General features: G+C 48.6%; 1 protein-coding gene across 1 annotated transcript in view; it reads right to left on the bottom strand.

The window, feature by feature from the left end:
- KATNBL1 (katanin regulatory subunit B1 like 1) overlaps window positions 1-20,614 on the bottom strand; it is an 86,332-nt gene that overhangs the window by 57,153 nt on the left and 8,565 nt on the right. The window contains exons 2-5 of the mRNA XM_069209153.1: window positions 18,691-18,821; window positions 17,785-17,828; window positions 17,415-17,697; window positions 12,974-13,092 (exon numbers count right to left, since the gene is read on the bottom strand). Coding sequence (XP_069065254.1) covers window positions 12,974-13,092; window positions 17,415-17,697; window positions 17,785-17,828; window positions 18,691-18,807 — 563 coding nt within the window. The 5' untranslated portion in view covers window positions 18,808-18,821. The remainder of the gene's footprint in view (window positions 1-12,973; window positions 13,093-17,414; window positions 17,698-17,784; window positions 17,829-18,690; window positions 18,822-20,614) is intronic.

Genomic DNA, 20,614 nt, shown 5'->3' on the forward strand with positions numbered 1-20,614 from the left:
CATGCAAGCACCGCCACCCCTACCCCATGCAAGCACCGCCACCCCTGCCCCACGCAAGCACCGCCACCCCTGCCCCATCACTAGTGCACAGCCACTCCTGCCCCACTCAAGCACCGCCACCCCTACCCCATGCAAGCACCGCCACCCCTGCCCCACGCAAGCACCGCCACCCCTGCCCCATCACTAGTGCACAGCCACTCCTGCGCAGGCACCAGTACACAGCTCCTGTCCCTCCATCCGCACAAGCGGTCATCTCTCTCTACGAGTCCGGGATTCCTTGTCTCTCTCTGCAGAACCCTGCAATGACCTGCATTGAGCTTTGAAAGTTATGCGGACTCCAGTTTGATACGCGTCTGAAACAATACATTACTGAACAACCACAAACCTGAGAATTGCCCAGATAGTGTAGAAAAACCCATGTGAACTCCAGAACACCAGAGAGGAAAACATCACTGTAGTTCATACATCAAGAGAAGGAAACACAAAACAGGACCGCAGACAAGACACTGTTTGAGCAAAAATTAGAAATGTCAAAACCTGCAGAATCTATCTGCAATGTGAGCAGAGTGGAGAGCTCCTGGAAGTAAATGAAAGTGCTGAAGGTGAAACACTCCCAGAAGGTGAGCAGTGAGGGAGGAAGGCATCCTTGCTAGGACGAGCCACCAGTGGAATTAGAATTGTCGATCAATCGATCACCTCTTACAATAAGGATTCTCATGTACAAAACGGTTTTGCAGCGGCTAAGCCTGTAATTTGCAAAAACAAAGCAGTTGAGACCATAAACCATCTTTTTCTTTTTTGTCCATTATGAACTGCACATAGGAGGCAAGTGAATAAGGCGCGAGCTCCTACTCAGGATTCACAAGGTGTGTACCAATAGTTTGCGTCTGAGGTCACAAACCCAGAGATCTGGGGAAACTGTTTTGCAAAGTTAAAGGCACCCCGGGTTGACAGATTCTTCTGAAGATCCTGAGGGCAGTCTCCGTCCAGGGAGTACCGCCTGCTGCTCCAAAGATTTCAAATGGGATTGATTTTAAAGCGTTAACTGCCCCTAAAATCAAAGCTGCTGTAAAAAATAAATACATAAACATTTTCCACTGGGAAAGCAAGTGCAGGGCTGGAGGTCGCAATCCCTGTACTTGGAGCCAATCCCAGGGTTGCAAACTGCGGCCTGCCTAATCAGGAGGATGGCTTTGCAACCCCGCTGAATGGCTACTTTGCCTCATGAAGAACGGCATAGGTCACACAGCAAGCTGCTTCCCAGTTCTCTAACCTGCTATATGCACGTCCTTGGGCTGCAGATGCAAAGAGTGCATCAGGCCCTGGGTACACAGCACAGTAGCCAGATTTCTGCATCAGTCGTGTGATGCCATCTGTGTGTCTTAATACAGAGCTGCACAAATATTCCTTGAATCCGTCCATCAGCAGTTGGATAAGCCATCATCCATCACAAGCCCCTCTCTTCCGAAACACTCCCTTACTGAGCACTCCTCCATCAGCACCAAAATGTCCAGTGACATATCGCATTTTGAATCCTGCTACAAAACGATATCCCTTTGGAACTCGCTCAGTCTGGACTTGCAGCCACCCTCAAAATTCACCTACGCAACTCTGGACCTCACCTGGTAAACAGTCAGCCGGACTAACCCTCCCAAAGAGCCCTTGACTGCCACAGCACGATTCCAACCAGTGGTGCTGCCGTGTGCTGCCCAACTACCCACCCGATGTCCTGCCTAAAAACCACTTCCTGCCACTGCAGCACTGAATACAAGCTTCCCGCCAGACTGCTCGCCCACTAATGGGACATGCTGTACAAACCTCTCCTTCACTGAAGGAAATATTACCAAGTTAATCAAGACCCCAAGGAGGTGGAATTAAGATGCAAAGAACCAAAAATTACCTGAAAATCTTGTCACGCTGTTCAAATTTGCCATTTGGTACCTCTCGTCTTTTGCGGACTGTGACAGTTTTGCTTTCCTAGGTTTGTAGCACAAGAATTTCACCTTTACCTTCAGACCTTAGTAGAACAGAGAGCCAGGAAAAGACTGTGCTTGTTGTCAGTTGCTGTGAGTAGTACACAGTGGAGATGGAGTATGTGCATACGAGTTTGTAGCACTTGCTAGATGCCCGTGTATCTCCGTGAGGCATAGTAACACAATAAGGCAATGCAAGTGGGTGCAGGTTTGCACAGGCAAGTAGCACAGAAACCAGTAGAAATAGATGTTGTAGGAAAGTCCCCTCTTTCTAGCATGGTTAACCCCCAATATTAGCATGTTTACCAGTGTGCTTAGATTGCTTTCACTGGGATCCTACTAACCATGCCGAACAGTGATGTGCTCTCTCCTCCAACTTTAGTTGCCTTGATACTTCTTACACCCCGCAATTGGCTTACTGGTGTACCCCTGAAAGCCCCTGGTATGTGGTACTTAGATACCTGGGGCACTGGTACACCAGGGGCTCCCATGGGCTGCAGCATGTATTGTGCCATACCATGGGAGCCCATGCAAACTGTCTCTGCAGGCCTGCCATTGCAGCCTGCGTGAACAGAAGCATGCACCCTTTCACTACAGGTCACTGCACCAGGTCACTGTAAGTCACCCCTATGGTTGGCCCTTTCAGCCCAGAGGGCCGGATGCATGTCCCTGTGTGTGAGGGCACTGCTGCACTAGCAGAGGTGGCCCCACAAACTCCAGCTCCAATTCCCTGGACTTCATAAGTGCGGGGAAGCCATTTTAGCTATGTACTGATCACTGCCCGTGGTCCAGCTATGTAATGGTAACGCCGAACCTGTGCATGTTTGGTATCAATCATGTCAGAATTGTAGGAAGCTGGCTCTGTATATACTATATCAAAATGAGAGATAGTGTGCACAGAGTCCAGGGGTTCCCCGAGAGGCTCGACAGAGGCAATATTAGATAATTCTAAGGCTCTATTTTGTGGTAGTGTGGCCGAGCAGTAGGCTTATCAGAGGGTAGTATTAAGCATTTGTTGTACACACACAGGCAGTAAATGAAGCACACACTCAATGACTAAGTCCAGAACAATTATTTTTATATAGTAAAAATATATTGTGTTCCTTTATTTCTAGAACCATAAGGATCGTGTTGCAGGTAAGTACATCAGCAAGTAAGCATCAAGCATAAGTATCAAATGCACCTTGTTTGGTTTTAGCAGATAAAGCAGTTTACAAGTAAGTAGCAGTTTTCTATTTCAAACGAGGACTCTTATTGCACATTTCCACAGCAGTCCATAGAGTCGGGGAGGGGGCTTAGTACAGTCTACAGGTAAGTACACAACTTAGGAATCCAGTCTTCAAGGGTTAGGATGTCCACAGATCCAAGTTTAGGTTCTCCCCAAAAGGGCACCACCAGCAACACGGGCCAGCTGGGTGCAGAGGTCAAGGTTCGCGTTGGGTGTTCAATGGAATCCTATGAGGACTGGGGTTGCTCAGAAAAGATCTGCTTGCAGGCAAGAACCTGCTTCTTCGGAGAGCAGACCTGGGGGATTTGGGTGAGCACTGGGTGGAGAGGGGGGATGAGGGGTGTTGCAAGGTGCAAACACAAGGATGGGCTTCCAGTGCTTTTCAATAAGGGGACACCGGGGGTCACAAAAGATGCTGCAGACTGGTTCCAGGGGGTCAGTTCTGGGAAACCCAGGGCTGGACAAGGAAGAGACCCACCTGCTGGTCATCGCTGGACCATCGGTCAGATTCCTCAAGGCCTGTGGGCTGCGGGTGCAGGGGTACCTTTAGGTGTTGGGGATCTTTGTAGGATCTGGTTGCAGTCGGGGGCTCCTCTAGATCCTGGCTGCAGGTGTCATTGTGTTGCCAGGAGGGGTCAAACCCAGGGTGGACACAAGGTCGGAATTGCCTGGGGACCTACTCTGAACCAGTGGGCACCTGGACAAGGGCTGTGGGCGTTGGGTGCAGAGTGGGCAGGACTCGCAAACCCGAGGAGGCTCTGGAGTCTTTTGCTGAAGTTTCATCCGGACAAAGCCGCCGTCTTTGAGAGTTAATGGTCCTCTACTTGGCAGGCAGTCCTCTAGGGGTTTGAAAAGGTCACTGGTCCCGCAGGATGCATCCGCCTTTTTGGAGCAGGGCTTCTGAAGCTGAAGACAGGCTGGTACCAAGTCAGCTGTCATCTGGAGTCTTCATTGCTGGAGGGTCGGCTTAGCAGTCCTCCTTTCTTCTTGTGAGGTCACTAGGAATCTGATGAGCTGGGTTGAAGGGAGCCCTTAAATACTAGATTTAGGGGTGTTACAGGGGTCAGAAGGCAGTAGCCAATAGCTAATGTCCCGGAGGGTGGCTACACCCTTCCTGTGCTCACTCCCTTTGGAGGGGGGGAAGATTCCTTACCCTATTGGTCCCTCTCCTCCAAACCAAGATGCAGAATTCTGCAGGGGGGGGGGGGGGTCACTTCAGCTCTGGACACCGTAAGGGTGGACCTAGTTGGAGTGGTCACTCAGCCCTGTTTTACCTAACTTTCCTACTCGACTTGCTGCCAAAAGTGGGGCTTTGTCTGGGGGATGGGCATCTCCACTAGCTGGAGTGCCCTGCGGCATTGTAACACGAAGTCTGGGCCTTTGAGGCTCACCACCAGGTGTTACAGTCCCTGCAGGGGGGAGGTGTGAAGCACCTCCACCCAGAACAGGCTTTGTTTCTGGCCTCTGAGAGAACAAAGGCTCTTACCTCATGAGGTCAGAAACCCGTCTTTTAGTGGCAGGCTGGCACAGAGTGGCCAGCCTCACACTGAAGGGTGGTTAAAATACAGGAGGCATCTCTAAGGTGCTCTCTGTGTGCATTGTACAATAAGCCCTGTTTAGCAGGATCCCAGCGCAAACTCAGTCAAGTTTGCATTAATATCAGTCAAAAAGTGTCTGGGGTGGGGGGGAATGGTAGCCATGCCCAAAGGGGCACTTTTCTACAGGAACCATACCCCAATACTGATTCCAGTATTAGTGGCCTGATTCCATGCAATCTGGGGGTTCCTTAGAGAATCCCCCAGTTATGGTCCTGACAGTCTGCCAGGGTCTGCATGCACCCTGCGCTACTGCGGCCCCTCAAACGGGATTCTGCCCTCCTGCTGGTTGACAGCTCAAGCAGGGGGCAGCAGAACAAAGGATTTCCTATATGAGTGGGTGCAATGTCCTCTCCTTTGGAAATAGGCGTTACAGGTCTGGGACGGGGTAGCCTTCCAACGCCACCAGATTGCTTTGAAGGGCACATTTGGTGCCCTCCTTGCATAATCCGGTTTGCAACAGTCCAGGGACCACTGGTCCCTGCTCTGATGTGAAACACACAAAGAAAAGGGGAGAGTCCACTCCTGTGGACAGCACCACCCTGTGCCCAGAGCTCCTCCAGGTGGCCACCTGGTTTTGCCATTTTGGAAACGATATGCAGATGCTTCTGGGAGTATCTGACTGGGTAGGTCAGGTACCTGACTTCAGAGACCCCACCTGTTAAGTGGTCACTCCAGAAAGTGACCAAACCCCCTTTTAGGGCTAATTAGGGACTCCCTTGAGGGTGGGTCCTGGGATTCATCATGCAAGATTCCAGGACTCCTCTGCAAAGACTTCTTCTGCTCCTGGCCACCAGAACTGCTGCTGGACTTCACAGGAATCGAACAAGTCTGCAACAGCGGAGAAGACTTTTCTTTGAAACATTGTTTCAGTGTCTCCTGTCAGCAACTTGCAACATTTCCACAGCTATGCATCCTCTGGGGTCGGCAAGATTTCAGCTGCACCAAAGTAACAAGAAGGAATCACCTTAGAGTGAAGGAGTCACTTACCTGCATCCGCAGGCACCTCAGACAACAACGCCTGGCTGCTGGAGTCTGCTGTTCTCTGCACTTGCAAAGATTCTCCAACACAGGTGGTGGTTCTGAAGGCTCCCCTCTGCCTTCTGTCCAACGGGGAAGACGGTGAACCCTTGCCTCTTCCATCAGGACAGAAACCCAGTGCACCGCAACTGTTGCACCAACCAAGGCTTGTTGATTCCTGCTCCGAGGGATCTTCAGGCTCCAAGTAGCTCCTGCCCCCAGCCCTCTACCTCTGCAAGGACAGTGTCCCCTCTGCTGCGCCAGCAATGTGGGACTCCTCACTGTGTGCTGCCTGGGCCTCACTGCGACTTACTGTGCCTGCTGCCAGTGGGTTGCTTGAGGGGGGCTCTGTCTGCGTCTGCTGAGGGTCAGCCCAGACTCCTCTCCAAGGGTCTGGTCCCCAAGACCTTGCTGGTCCTCCACAGCTCTGCAAAACTTCCACAGGCTCCTCTTGAAATTGCTTGTGCTTGTTGGGGGCCATCCTGACCACTAACCCGACTGCAATCCAGCGACGCGGGGCAGCTCGTGGGCGACTTCAGGGACTCCTCTGCAGCTCCTGGACTCCGCAGCTGGACTTCATCCATCACTGCAGACCCGGATCTTCAGCTACAGAAGGGTGGGCATTAACTCCTGCCCCACTGGGACACTCCTGCACGGACTGGACTCTGTCCCCTTCTTTTGCAGGGTCTCCTCGCCCAGAATATGCCCTTGGGTTCCACTGGTCCCATCCTGCTTCTGTATTTTCCAACTGCGACGTCCCTATGCCAATCGGAAAACCTGGTAACTTACCTCTCTGCACCCGGCCGCTGGGGATCTTCTAGGTACTTAACTTTTGGGGTTCCACTCTCTCCCAACAATTGTCTAACTACACCATACACTCTGGTGAGGGACACCTGTGTGCATTCTATGTTTTAATATAAGGTTCCCCCCCATACAGAGCCCTTGCTAATTTATGCTATTCCTAATTACTTACCTGTGTATATTTTGTGTGTTCATACTTACAGAGGGAAGTACACCTATGGTAGCCAAGTTTCTTGCGCCTATAATAAAATACCTTTATTTTTGCAACACTGTGTGGTGCCTTCCATGTGTGATAAGTTACTGTGACACTACAGTGGTATTCCAAGTGCTTCACGTGCCTTCTAGATAAGTCTTGGCTGCTCACCACAGCTACCACAGACAGCCCTGGCTGTCTAGAGACTGTAACACTCACTAACAGGGGTTTGCATGGACCAAGTATATGGTGTAACACCATAGGTGTCCACCACACACTGGGCCAGCTTCCTGCAGGTGTGTGTGGGTGTCAGGCTGTCCACAGTGTAGTAGTACAGGAAGCCAGGGCAGATGGGTGTAGCTCAGAGTCTGCACATTCTGGCAGCTCACACACAGCCGCACATCTGCACTGCCTTCCTGTGCTAGCATACAGATACCATAGGAAGCCAGTGTGCCTGTGTGTGTTTCAGATTGAGCACAGTCAGATCGGTGTGTATCCCAGACTGTGCAGTCTGGTAGCACAAAAAGCCTAAGCAAGGGGTGATGGAGAAGGTGGGGGAGGGTGTATGTGTGTCTGTCTGTGTGAGGCTGTGCACAATCTGGTAGCACAGGAAGCCTAAGCAAGGGGGGCTGGTGTGTGTGTCTGTGTGAGACCGTGCACAGTCTGGTAGCACAGGAAACCTAAGCAATGGGTGATGGGGAAGGGGGAAGGGTGGGTTTGTGTGTCTATCTGTGTCAGACTGTGCACAGTCTGGTAGCACAGGACGACTGTGCAAATGTGTGCATCTCAGGTTGTTCACAGTCTGATGACAGGAAGCCAGTGTCGATGGGTGTGAGAGTGCACAGTACTGTGGCCCAGGAAGCTAGTGCAGACGGGGATGAGTGTACAGGAAGTTGATGCGGGGGGTGTACGTGTAGTAAGGTACCCCCAGACAGAATGCTGCAAGCAGTATTTACACACACAGCTGTAATTATAAAGCACCAGTGTAGCTGGGGAGCAATGGGTCACTACGCTTGATGTCAGCCCTAGGATATACTCAGGTGTGTTCACAAGAAGCAGGTTATACACCGGTGACTACCTCCCTCTTTGTAAACAACTGCTGCCTCCAGCGCTGGACTCTCAGCACTGTTCTGTGGTTCCTAGGTTTGAGCTTTACACACAGATTAAAGACAGAAGTACACACAGGAGGCTCCTACTGTGAGGTCAAGCAATGCTCTCTGAGCTGGAGGAGGGACAAGCACGTCTAATGTGCCTCCTGATTCGCGGTGCACGGACAGAGAAGACCTGCCTATGGCCCCTCCCTTCCTCGCATCTTCCTCTCTTGGGCTCCTGGTTGAGGGGTCCCCCGGGGTGTGGCTGTCCGGCAGGGGGTGCCACGTCTGGCAGCCTCACAGATGCTGCTGCTGTGACTAGAGAATGCGCCAAAGCAGCTCCTTTAGTAACAATGAGTCTTGAAGGTTGTGATGCACAACATTCTCAAAGTAAAACCAATCCACTGAGTAATTCCAACAGAGTAGAACTTGAAATAATGAAAGGCGCCGCCTAGGTCCTTCCTGGGGTGTTGTTTGGAGAGTAGATATGTAGGCGAGCACTGAAAATGTATGTAACTTCTTGAGTTATAACTCTCAGACGGGGTCGTCTAGGTCCTTCCTGGAGTACTGTATGGAGTGTAGATATGTAGGCGAGCACAGAAACGGATGTAAGGACTCACCTGGTGGAGTGACAAGGGGAGGTGGTGTTAGGACGCTCAGACTCACCTGGTGGAGTGACAAGGGGAGGCGGTGTTAGGACGCTCAGACTCACCTGGTAGAGTGACAAGGGGAGGTGGTGTTATGACGCTCAGATGGCGTGAGGTTATCACAACGGAGCTAGCCTGCTAACCTACATATCACGCTCCACACCAGGCCTTGGGCAGAGCCTATGAATGGCTCACAACATAACCTTTAGCTCTCACTGTTACTACATTCTGTCTCACTCAAGTAACAACAAACAAGTATCCTTTGGGGAAGGGACATCACTTCCCATCTAAGGCTTGGCAAAGTCTCCTGACAAGATGTGTTGGCTGCCCTGACGGTGAATAAGACCACAAGGGGACCATAAATAGCCAGGGGATGTTTCAAATTCCTTAGGCCTTTGAGGCATCCTTGCTTGTAACATTGGGGCCCAATTACTTCTTAATTTTTTTTGTGGTTCTTCAATCAGTACATTAACTTACAACTGTTGTGAACCTCTTGGGGGTATTTGTCCTTGCACACCGTTCGGCCCGAGGTCTTCACTGGTTTGTGCTGATCGATCAGATCATAAGTATACCTCAGATGAGCGTGCAGGTGTGAGGTATGTTAAGCCCAATACTGCCAATCACTTTTTGTAGTTCCTTGAGAGCTGGCGTGATGACAAGACAAAACGCTGAGTGTAGAACCCCTTTCACAGATCAAAGGGTGGTTTCGGTGGGCTGCTCAGAAGGGCATCGCCACTGTCTTCCTCACACACACAGGTGGAGATGTCTGTGCAGGCGAGGGTGCGTATACGTACAAACCTTTACAAAGGAGTTGTGTGTGCATAGCCAAAAAATACAGACAGCTCTGTTATGCGCAAGCCTTTTGGCACACAAAACTAACAGTCCACAACAAAATTGTCTAATCCTTCACCCTTTAATTATAGTCTTTATTCCTTAGCCAACACGTGTTTCATCATACTGGAGTTATGGTTCCACTTCTTCAGGGTCCGAATTATAAATCCACCAAATGTATTCTGAGAATCAAATCTAGATTAGATTCACAGAAATGTACGTATAGGGAAATGTATCTCTAAGAACGGAGAGTGCTCCAGACAACACAGCATATGTCAATTCTTGCCAAGAGTACTCTCCATTCGTTTACTCTCGGAAACAAAGTGTGAGGAAATTAGGTCTATTTTATAAGGGTGGTTGTGCACACTCTCCGTGCAGTGCACTTACCAACCCCTTTGGGATCCGTAAGTTTTGTTTGTCAAACCTTCAGCTCAGCCCTGGGTAGCTGTAGCTCTCAGCAGCAAAGCTTACACAAGGATCAAGGGTAAAACTGTTTAACAGCACCAAAACAACTGAAGAAGAATTCGACAGGACACTCAAGAAATCCAACACCAATTTATAAAAAATAAAACTGCACTCTATGTACTTTTAGACTCCAACGACAAAAATCCACTGGAGGGCTCCGGATACAGAATTAACAAGGTATAGTAAATAGTAATTAAAGCATTTCACTAAACCGCGAAGCAGCACTGGCAAATTCAATGATTTGAATTTAACACTTAAACTTTTATACTAGAACATTTGGGCTAGTTGTAATGTGGTCACTTGGAGTCACTTTAGGCACCAACTTCAGTAGGGAGCTAGTCAGGGAGATCAGCAAGGTCCTCAGAAACAGCTACTTTGGCAGGTGAAGCCGTCTTCACTCACTTCCAGGTACTTTTATCCTTTGCAATGGATTCCTGTGGAACTGGTCCTGATGCAAGGGATGGAGGCTGCTGAAGATGCTCAGAGGATGCTGGGGATGTGGGTCTTGTTGCGACTACTCTTCGATCCACAAAGGCGGTGAGGAGGTGCTGGTCGCCCAGTATCGCAGTCCTAGGCAAATCCTTCCTGGGTCGATAACTCATCCTCTGCGGGTCCCAGTAGCACTTCAATGACACTCCTGTGCTCAGCCAACTTGGTGCAACTTTGTGTTTCGAGTCCTGGTCCCTGGTACTGGACGGCAGTGGCAAGTTGAAGACTTTGGGTTACCAACTTGCTCCAGCAGTCTACTCAGCTGTTGTGTCCCTGTGCTATGACCGGAAGGCAGTTCACTGACACTTTGAGACTCTTGGATTTGACTGGGCTCCGGAGGCGACTTCTCCTCGAGCAGGATCCAGCAGGCACAGTCCCTCTCCAGGTGCAGTTCACACTAGTGCAGCCTCTCATTGCTGGTTCCACAGTGCAGCAGGGCGGTTCTTCTTTGGGCCTCTTCCAGTCCAGTCAAAATTTGAGTTTGGAGTGCCAGGGATGCTCAGCTGATGCTCGGGAAAATGCCTTCAGGTCCGGATGAGGTAGGTAGCCAATTAGCTACTAGGGTCACTCCCAGCCAATAAGCACTTCCTGCAAAGTGTGACATTTGAGCATCCCAGTATGAACCATTCTGCCCACTTCCAATATGGCAAAACCGTCTCTCCTGGCTTGTGGCACTCCCTAGCCCAACCCAGAAGTGTTGCTACAAGGAGGCTACATGCCTCAGAAAAGTACATTTGGCAACTGGTTTCCCCTCACCTGTTCCAAGTGCTAGCCTATCTGCCTCAGCAATGGAGCAGCCACTCTCCCATCTGCCCTTTCAAGGCAGCTTCTCCTTTGAAGCTTGTCTTTTTGGCCAACACCCAGTGACTTCCTGCAGGAGGGAGGGGACACCTCCTTCCAGCACAGGTCCATATTGTATCCTTTCCTGGGAGTCTCGAGCACGTCTCCCCAGGAGGGCAGACAGCTGTCTTGGCGACAGGACTCCGTGTGCAAGCAGTATGGGCACAGGGGATTGAATGCAACAAAGTGATAACTTTCTTGAAGTTCCACACTGTAATCTGTTGCATTCATTTTGACCAGGAGGGGTGAGCGGAACATGCAGTTAAACTCCGCAGAATTACATGAAAACTCCACGAGATTCCAGACTTCTGCATCATGCTGATTGTTAGCACCAGGATCTCGTAATGCGCAAAAAAAAAAAAAATCAGCACGAAAGGCATCAAACAGCCCACCATAGGGTGCTGCTGCTAGAGTTGCTTTCAGTGCCGTTTGAGTAGATTTTCTAACGCCAGGTACCCCCTAGCACCTGAAATTCACGCTTGGGGGAAACAAATTCTTGCTCACCAACTTACTGTTGGTGAGCCACATGTGAGAAAAAAAATAATAAATAAAACTCTGCCACGCAGCGATTGGCAGAAACTCTGCGTTACATATGTAATGTGGAGTTGTCAAAATTCGGCTAACTCTGCCGGTGTGTGGAATTTATTGTCCCCTCCTTACATCAACCTGCAAATCAAATCGGGCTTAATGTAACAAATTGTTTGATACTTTTGATGACCTACTTTGGTCGCACTATTCCGGAGTTAAACCTGATGAGTCAGCGTGTAACTCTGCACTCGCCAAATGGGCGCCCAAGCTTCTCCACAGCAAAATGACAGTTCCAGTTTTTTACAATCAAAGCATGCAAAAATATGTTCTGCCCATGAAATGTGTGGCACCAGGCCTTAGGACACTATAAGCCTGCCATAGGGGTGACTTACACATGTACCAGGAAGAAGTCTGGCTTTGCCATTGCTTTAGATGGCAAAGTCAGGCCAGCAGTTAAAACTATTCTTCTAGCCTGCAAATGGTGGGCTGGGAGTCTTGTTTTACTCATGTCCCACCCACAGTGGCACAAACAGTGCTGCAATCCTTTGGCAGGGGCAGGAGGGGGGAGGGGGGGGAAATGAAGACTCTCCAACTTACATGCCCTGGGTGTAGGAAAGCCCTGTCCACTGACTGGGGAGCCCGGACCCTTTACCTGGTGTCTCTAGTTACTGATCTATCACGTAACGAGCCAGCGCCCTACACTGGGCACCGTTCACCAAGAACTCACAGATAAGTTGGCTCAGCCGATCCAGGGAAAAGCCAAGTCGATATAACAGTATGGGGGGGGGGGGCACTGAGGTCTGGATAGCAGGCCTCAGTATACCCTCAGAGTCAAAAACCAGCAGCATCAGTCCAACCCTTGGGGGTGACTATACAAAAAGAGACATTCCCTTAAACAAATACATGGAGATTTGAATGCTACAACCTATCAATTGTGTGTACAAGGGCTTTTCTAATACCAGAGCTATTTTGGTTCTTAAAGGCTGTCTGGTGGCCACCTTTCCTTTTAATGCACCAACGGTGGGATGAGATACATACATACTAATGCTTTCAATATAATAATAGGCGTCCACCAACATCAGTATCCAACCACCTTGTCATGTACAATTTAAAAATACAGACACTACAAAAAGAAAATGTGAGATGCTGGAGGCGGCCAGGTGTGTGGAAAGCAGTTATAGCAAACAGCCCACGATGTCTGAAATAACGAGCAACAATCTAAGAAGCTACATCGAGAAGGTGGCTATAGCAAGTGCTTTAGCCAGGGGTTACCTTAGTAAATAAGCAGTGAGCTCACAAATATTCTGTCGCCTCCAGAAGGTTAATGCCACACTTAATCGGAGGTTCCTGCTGAAAAGAACCTGCGTCATTGTGTCATGGTGACTGGAAACCTGCAAAAACAAATTCAAAAAAATAATAAATCACTTCAGAGCACTCATCTCATTGGATGCTACAGACCTAGCCATGATGGGAAACAAGCACCAGACCGTAGAAGGTACACTAGGTCAGAGTGGATCAGTGCATGGCAACAGGAATGACAGCTATGGAGACCCACAAACTGTCAGAGCCATCTCCAACATTTTGTAGTGGTTATGAGAGGGCCCCAAAACTAGGCATCAGAAGACAGGGAGTCAAGACACTGCAAATACCTGTACAAGAAGTCAAAAGGCCACCAAGATAGGTCCACCACCCAGTGTAAGCAAACATCGGGCCAGAAGCCCAAGCAATGGTTGGATAGGAGGTCTAGACAGGTTCTCCAGCAAATGTCAGAGCAGAGAGCCTAGACTTGGTGGCAAGCAAAGCTCAGAAAAAGGGAGTCTAGACCAAGAGCCAAGTAAAGATTAGCAAAGATTAGAACAATCTAGACCCCACTGCAACAACAGTTGAGACCGGGAGCCTATAGCCACTGCCCTGCAAAAAGGTAGGGACAAGAAATCCAGACACAGAGCCAAGCAAAGGACAGGACTGGTAGCCTAGAACCAGTGCCAAGAAAAGGTGAGGACTGGTAGCCTAGAACCAGTGCCAAGAAAAGGTGAGGACAGGTAGCCTAGAACCAGTGCCAAGCAAAAGGTGAGGGCTGGTAGCCTAGAACCAGTGCCAAGCAAAAGGTGAGGACTGCTAACTTGAACTAGTGCCAATGAAAGGTCAGGTCTGGTAGCCTAGAACCAGCGGCAATCAAAGGTCAGGCTGGGCTTGAAAAGAAAAATCTACTCAACCACTCGCTATGGGAGTCATTTGTTTATGAGGTCGAGCTATTTTTAGAACCTACTCGCCCCATCTGGCGAGTGGACAAAGATCAGGTGTTCTGTTCAGTCAGAAACTGAATTAGCAATTAAGATGCCTTTAAATCGTATTCTTGTCACAGTTGCTCTCTGTTCAGAGACAGGTCAAAAGTCAGTTTGTCTTCTTGCAATACAAATACTTTTCCTTGTGACTGCACAGTTCCAGGATTTTATAAGGTGAACTGTCTGACCTGTGTGAAATGAAAGGTTGTGGGTAGCAGGTCTTTACTAACACACAACATTTATATAACTAAGTCAACTTGGAACAAACATTTCAAAATATATTTCAGTAGCTGTTAAAGACTATTTGTTGTACATGTGTGATGAAAAACATATTTTAAAAGGATGAAAAAAAGGCAGAACACTTTACTTGGTGATGTGCAGATGATAAATGTTTTATGAAAATAAATTTTCACAGATTATTGTTAGTACTCTATGTAGTTTTATCAGTAAAGCTGCAAGTTAGTGGAACGGTTTTAGGACATTTCTTGGAAATTTACTGTCAGTAAATGTGCGCTACCACATCATGCTTTAGTAATATATTTATCAAAAGTGAGTGTTTAAACATAAACTGAGGAACGCTCCTGCCCTGATGGCAAAGCTGTTAGTAAACTAACGGACAAGTTATACATAGATCATGTGTACCTTAAATGTGGGGTAGAGTTATTATACATGGAGCAAACGTTTTGTGTATTTAATCAAACAAAAGAGGGCTTTTTTACGGCAGAAATGCAAAACTCGCATATTGGAAGGAGCACTCAAATGAGAGAATTAAGAAAAAGGCGACTGTGAAATACAATATTTGCCTAGGATCACACAATTGAGACCTGTTTCCGGGTCAAATACATGACAGTTAGGTCAAGTAGATTGTTCAAGCTACCTCGACCTGCAGATCTAGTAACATTTTTATGATTTTTCAAGGCCTTTCAGGACAGGGAGTCTAGAACCAGTGCCAAGCAAAGGTCAGGGCAAGGAGAATGCAGAGACAAGAAATATAGACTCTGAGCAAAGCAAAGGCCAGGACTGGTAGCCTAGAACCAATGCCAAGCAGAGTCTGGAACAGGGAACCTAAACCAAATAAACAAAGGTCAGAACAGGAATTCTAGACTCCGTACAAGCATAGTTCGGACAGGGAGCCTACACCAGATGGCAAGAAAAGGTTTAAACACGAAGCCTAGACTAGGCAGCAAACAAAGACTGTAACATGGGTCAAGATGAGCACCAAGTACAGTCTGGGACAGCGAGCCACAAGCTTGCATGAAGGTCAGGACAGGAATACAAGACCTACCATCAAAGCCTGAGACAGGGGGCCAAGATTCATGGTCAAAGCCAGGACAGGGAGTCTAGCTCCATCGTCAAGGTCAGGACAGGGAGCCTGGATCCATCGTCAAGGTCAGGACAGGAAGCCTAGGTCTAGCATTAAGGTCAGGACAGGGAGCATGGATCCATCGTCAAGGTTGGGTCAGGGAGCCTATATCAATCATCAACGTTAGGAAAGGGATCCTAGATCCAGTGTCAAGGCCAGGACAGGGAGCCTACATCCATTGTCGAGGGTGGGACCGGGAGCCTAGATCCATCGTCAAAGTTGGGACAGGGAGCCTAGATCCAGCATCAACGTTAGGAAAGAGAGCCAAGATCAATCATCAACATTAGGACAGGGAGCCTAGACCCAGCATCAACGTTGGGAAAGGGAGCCAAGATCAATCACCAACATTAGGACAGGGAGCCTAGATCCAGCATCAACGTTAGGAAAGAGAGCCAAGATCAGTCATCAATATTAGGACAGGGAGCCTAGATCCAGCATCAGGGCCAGGGCAGGGAGCCTAGCTCAATCATCATGGTTGGGACAGGAAGCCTATATCCATCGTCAAGGGTGGGACAGGGAGCCTAGATCCATCATCAGCGTTAGGAAAGGGAGCCTAGATCAATCATCAAGGCCAGGACAGGAAGCCTAGATCAACCATCAACATTAGGACATGGAGCCTAGATCCAGCATCAAAGCCACAGCAGGGGGTCTAGATCCATTGCCATGATTGGGACAGGGAGTCTAGATCCATCGTCAAGGTTGGGACAGGAAGTCTAAATCAATCGTCAAGAGTGAGACTACATCTAGCATCAAAGTCAGGACAGGGAGCCCAGATCCAGTATCTAAGCCAGGAAAAGGGGCCTCGATCCAGCCTCAAAGCCAGGGCGGGGGTCTAGATCTGTAATCATGGTTGGGACAGGAAGCCTAGTTCCATCATCAAGGTTGGGACAGGGAGCCTAGATCCATCATCAAGGTTAGGACAGGGGGCCTAGATCCATTGTCAATGTTGGGACTGGGAGCCTAGATCCAACAAATGGGCCCTTCAAAGCAGTCTGGTGGTGTGCAGAGGCCACCCCACCCCAGCCCTTAGACACCCAATACACAGGGGCAGGTGGTCACAACTCTCCCTCGCAGGAATTCCTTAGTTCTGCCTCTCCGGCCTGAGCCAGGCTCACCAGCAGGAGGGCAGAACAGTGTCTGGGGTCATCAGCAGCGTGGGCTGGCAGCTGGACTCCGTAAGGCTGTAAAGGAAGAACTGGGGGATCCTCTGAGGGACCCCCAAAATACATGCTTTCATGCACCTAGCAAAGGAACTGGTGTGGTTGCATGATTCCAACACCTTTGATACTGGAGTAGCCATTATGTAGTTGCACCACTTGTGTTGACCACTGTCCATTACATACCTTAAGTTGGCTTAAGGGTACTCTCACACTTAGGTACATGCGCCTTGCCCTTGGAGTGGCTTATAGTGACTAAGTGCAGTGATCAGGACTGGTGGTGAAAGGGTGCATGCAAAAATTTCACACAGGCTGCAATGGCAGGCCTGCAGACACATTTTGTATGGGCTCCCATGGGTGGCACAATACATGCTGCTGCCCATGGGGGACCCCTGGTGTACCAATGCCCTGGGTACCTAAATACCATATATTAGGGACTTACATGGGTGCACCAGTGTGCCAACTGTGGGTGTAAAATATTTACGAGCAACCAAATTTAGAGGAGAGACCACAGCCACTGGGGTCCTGTTTAGCAGGATCCCAGGGAATTACAGTCTAAACACACTGACAGGTAAAAAAAAAAGTGAGGGGAACTACGCTAGAAAGATGGAACTTTCCTACAACACGGACATGTTCCATGTGCCCCACTTCCCCATGCTGGCACCATAGGCTCTGCCCTTGCCGACACAACCTTCCTGTGAGCTACAAGGAGAGAAGAGTCTAAAGTATGACTCTGTGGCTGATGTGTCAGTATGCAAGACAACACGTAGAAACAGGGCAATCATGGCACTGAGGACAGACACCTCAAGGCACTGGGGAAGATATCTCTGCCTCACTACTAAGCACTTTGAGACATCAAACATGACAAGACAAGTAAAAGACCCAGGATCCGGGCAGCACGGACTCACCTCTGTGAAGAAGCTGCTGTACTTGGAGCTAGGCCCGTCGGTCTGGGAGGTGCCTGGATCACTAGAGTTGAGCAGATATGTTCGGCTTTCTTTCAGAAGTTTCTCTTGCAGGTTCCCACCAAATGCTACCTCATTTTCCTTATTAGCCATGTCACGGTCCCCAGTGACGGGGAGTGTCCTCCTTCGGGAACGGGGGCTTAGGCTTAGCCGGGGGGTTCTCCTCTTAGCCTGTATGATTCTATAAGACTTGCGTGGGCTACTCACAGCCCAATTGGCTGTTGTCCTGCAGGAATACGAAAGGCACATCACAAAGTGTACAAACCAGTCTGGAAAGCAAAAAAGGGCTGCCTAGGGATCTGCTGTGCCCTACCTGAGCCTGAAGAATGCAGATTTCTCTTGCACAGGTTTCTTATCCTGTCAACAAAAGGAAGATTAAAATGTGTAAATGAACATGAAATGAAGGTATTGTCTCCAAAAACAAAGACCTGCTCGCTGCATATAAGAACAATTGTGGCAGCTCTCTGTAGCACCACCAGATCACTGACAGAATATCAGAAACAGAAATATCATGTGGACATAACATTGTGTCAAAAATATCGAGGAACAACATATCCAGAAGGCAAATGCAAATACGTGAGTACAGATTTAAGATTCTTAACTCCACATTTACAAACCATGACCTATTTACCGTCAAGGTACAAATATGTGGAGTTATTTATAGTAAATGTATGCTGACCTAGAGACAGTTTTACCTTCACAATATTTTTGTCCTCGATATTCTTGACACAATATGTTTGTTTCTAATAATCTGTCTAAACACCTCACCACACCTATAAAGTACCACTGCTCTATTCTACACGTAACAGAGCAACTAACAGCTCAACCCTGGTCGCCACTGAAATACATCACCACAGAAACACCACAGCCACTCTTGGCACCCATATGCCACTCTATCAACATTAGTGGTGGACTGAGACTCACCAGAAAAAAATCCATGGCCACATAAAGCAAAACCGTATTCAGAACAGAGTTCTTCAGTAACGCAAAGACTAGACACACTGCACCAGCACAGCAGAGACCAGTGACACCCACGAGTACAAAAAAGAACAGACACACGACAGCACAGAAGAGACAACAGACAATCAGAGCAAATGCGCAAAGACCTGGGGCACTGTCAGCAGAAGACAGAGTACACAGCAAAAATAACAGGAGGGATCAGAGACACTAACAGTACAACACAACGCATAGACACACCCAGGCCGGAGGTATTTCTCACCTTCCTCATGTTCTCTTTGGAGGAAGGAGAGATCCGCTTCCTCGGGACTTCAGAAATACATTCTTCCTCCAGTTGCGAAAGGTCCCGTTTTCGATCATCTTGGAATCTAGATGCCATAATCTCCCCAGGTGCTAGCGGGATGCAAAAGAAAAGGGAAAACAAACCTTCAGACTCTGGTTAAAATATAAACAAACACACAAACTGACCCAGAAGAGTTTAACAGTGATCAAACAAAAAATCATTTGTAGTATGTTAATATTAAGCATATGTCGCTTATGCAACGAACCAGCTATATTTAAGATTTATAACACAACAGAAGACTAGGCCTTGCCTCTGACGTCCACTTAAGGAACAGAAGGATACAGAGCAGAGACTTACAAGGAGCTCATGCAGAAACCACCAGAACAGAAAACAAATCTGTCCATGACTCTCTATTGCATCTGGTGCTCCTCGAGATTACACTGCTTATGGGAGATCAATCATCAAAATGGTCTTATTGAGTGTCTGGAGACTTGAACCTGGTTTCCCCCAGCTATGAAGTCGGCAGCTCAGGCCCTTACGCCACATCCTCTCCCCTAATCAATAGTCAAGCAAAGCAAACAACAGAACCCCTCACGCAGTGCTGCACAAGAATGTAGGATAGGCTATGGGGCATTGGCATGGCACAGCAGGCCTCCAGCTGCCGCCTCGAGTAGAAAGAGAAGCTAGAGAAGTAGGGCTTCCATGAACCTACCTAAGTCTGCACAGAGTCTCACATCTCAGCTAGTAGCCTGGGATTCCTTCTGGCTTCTCAGACAGGCATCAAAAGGCATCAGAGACCAGCACAGAGCTGCAGATCGCAGGGATCACAAGTGGCCGAGAAAGACCAAACTGTGGTGACACATCAATGACCTAGTGCCCCCAAACTAAGGCACATCAACCAAGCAGAAGAGGATGAGGTGCATCATCCGTCAGCAGCAGCCACTGTTCAGTTCTTCAAGCGTCTACCCTATGAAATCCACTACGGCCCAAAACAACCAGTACACCATCTTCCAATGTTAGTCTTACAGGAGGAAGCGAGCAAGTCCAAGAATGAGGTCCGACTTGTCTAACTGAAGAACGCGAACGTTGGACCACTCACTACTCACCTACCAACGGCAAAGTTCTAGTCCTCCTCTAGGACTCCATGCCCAACCTCCCTTGAAACACACTGACTCATGGACTGAATGAATGAAGATTTATAGAGCATAACTGACAACACAGGGTGTCCCGGTCACATAGCCATAGTCTTCATTCTCCTGAACACCAGACCATACCAGTGAGACCAAACAATCAATGCTGTCACTATTGCCGCACACCTGAAATCCGACAACATAATGAGATTCAAAAGGTCATCAGCTGCACCGTGGGAACAACAGTACTTATACCTGAAGCTCAAGGTTCACCAAGGAGCCTGATTTCAGCAAGCATGGCATCATAGGCAAGAGATCCCTAAAGCCCTGAAAGGTTTCTGCACATCACTAAAGACATCATCACAGAGGCAGAGGGAGAATGACAACCTTCTGTCATCAGTAAAGTAGCGAACAGCAGCGGAGGCCTACTTCAGGCCCCTACGAAAGGCACAAACCCCACTCCCAGAGTGCCTTCATAACATTCAATGGAAAAACTAACAGCCATAAATTTTTCGCAAGAAAAAGATTGCTAAGATCAGACTAAACATCAACCCCATGATCACCCCTCTAGCACACACTAGGCATTCACGAATAACCTTCTGAGACTCCTCCACTTGTTATAGGCAACACTCTATAAGACGGCCATCATCCCATCCCCTGTGATACAAATCTGTCAGTGATGAGGCTTTCACAATGCTCTCAATGGAGTGCATCTTCTCGGATGCTGGTAAGTTCTGGCAGATCTTACCACAATTAAACATTCGGAACTTTGA

This window comes from Pleurodeles waltl, chromosome 9 (assembly GCF_031143425.1).
Source record: "Pleurodeles waltl isolate 20211129_DDA chromosome 9, aPleWal1.hap1.20221129, whole genome shotgun sequence".
Classification (NCBI taxonomy): domain Eukaryota; kingdom Metazoa; phylum Chordata; class Amphibia; order Caudata; family Salamandridae; genus Pleurodeles; species Pleurodeles waltl.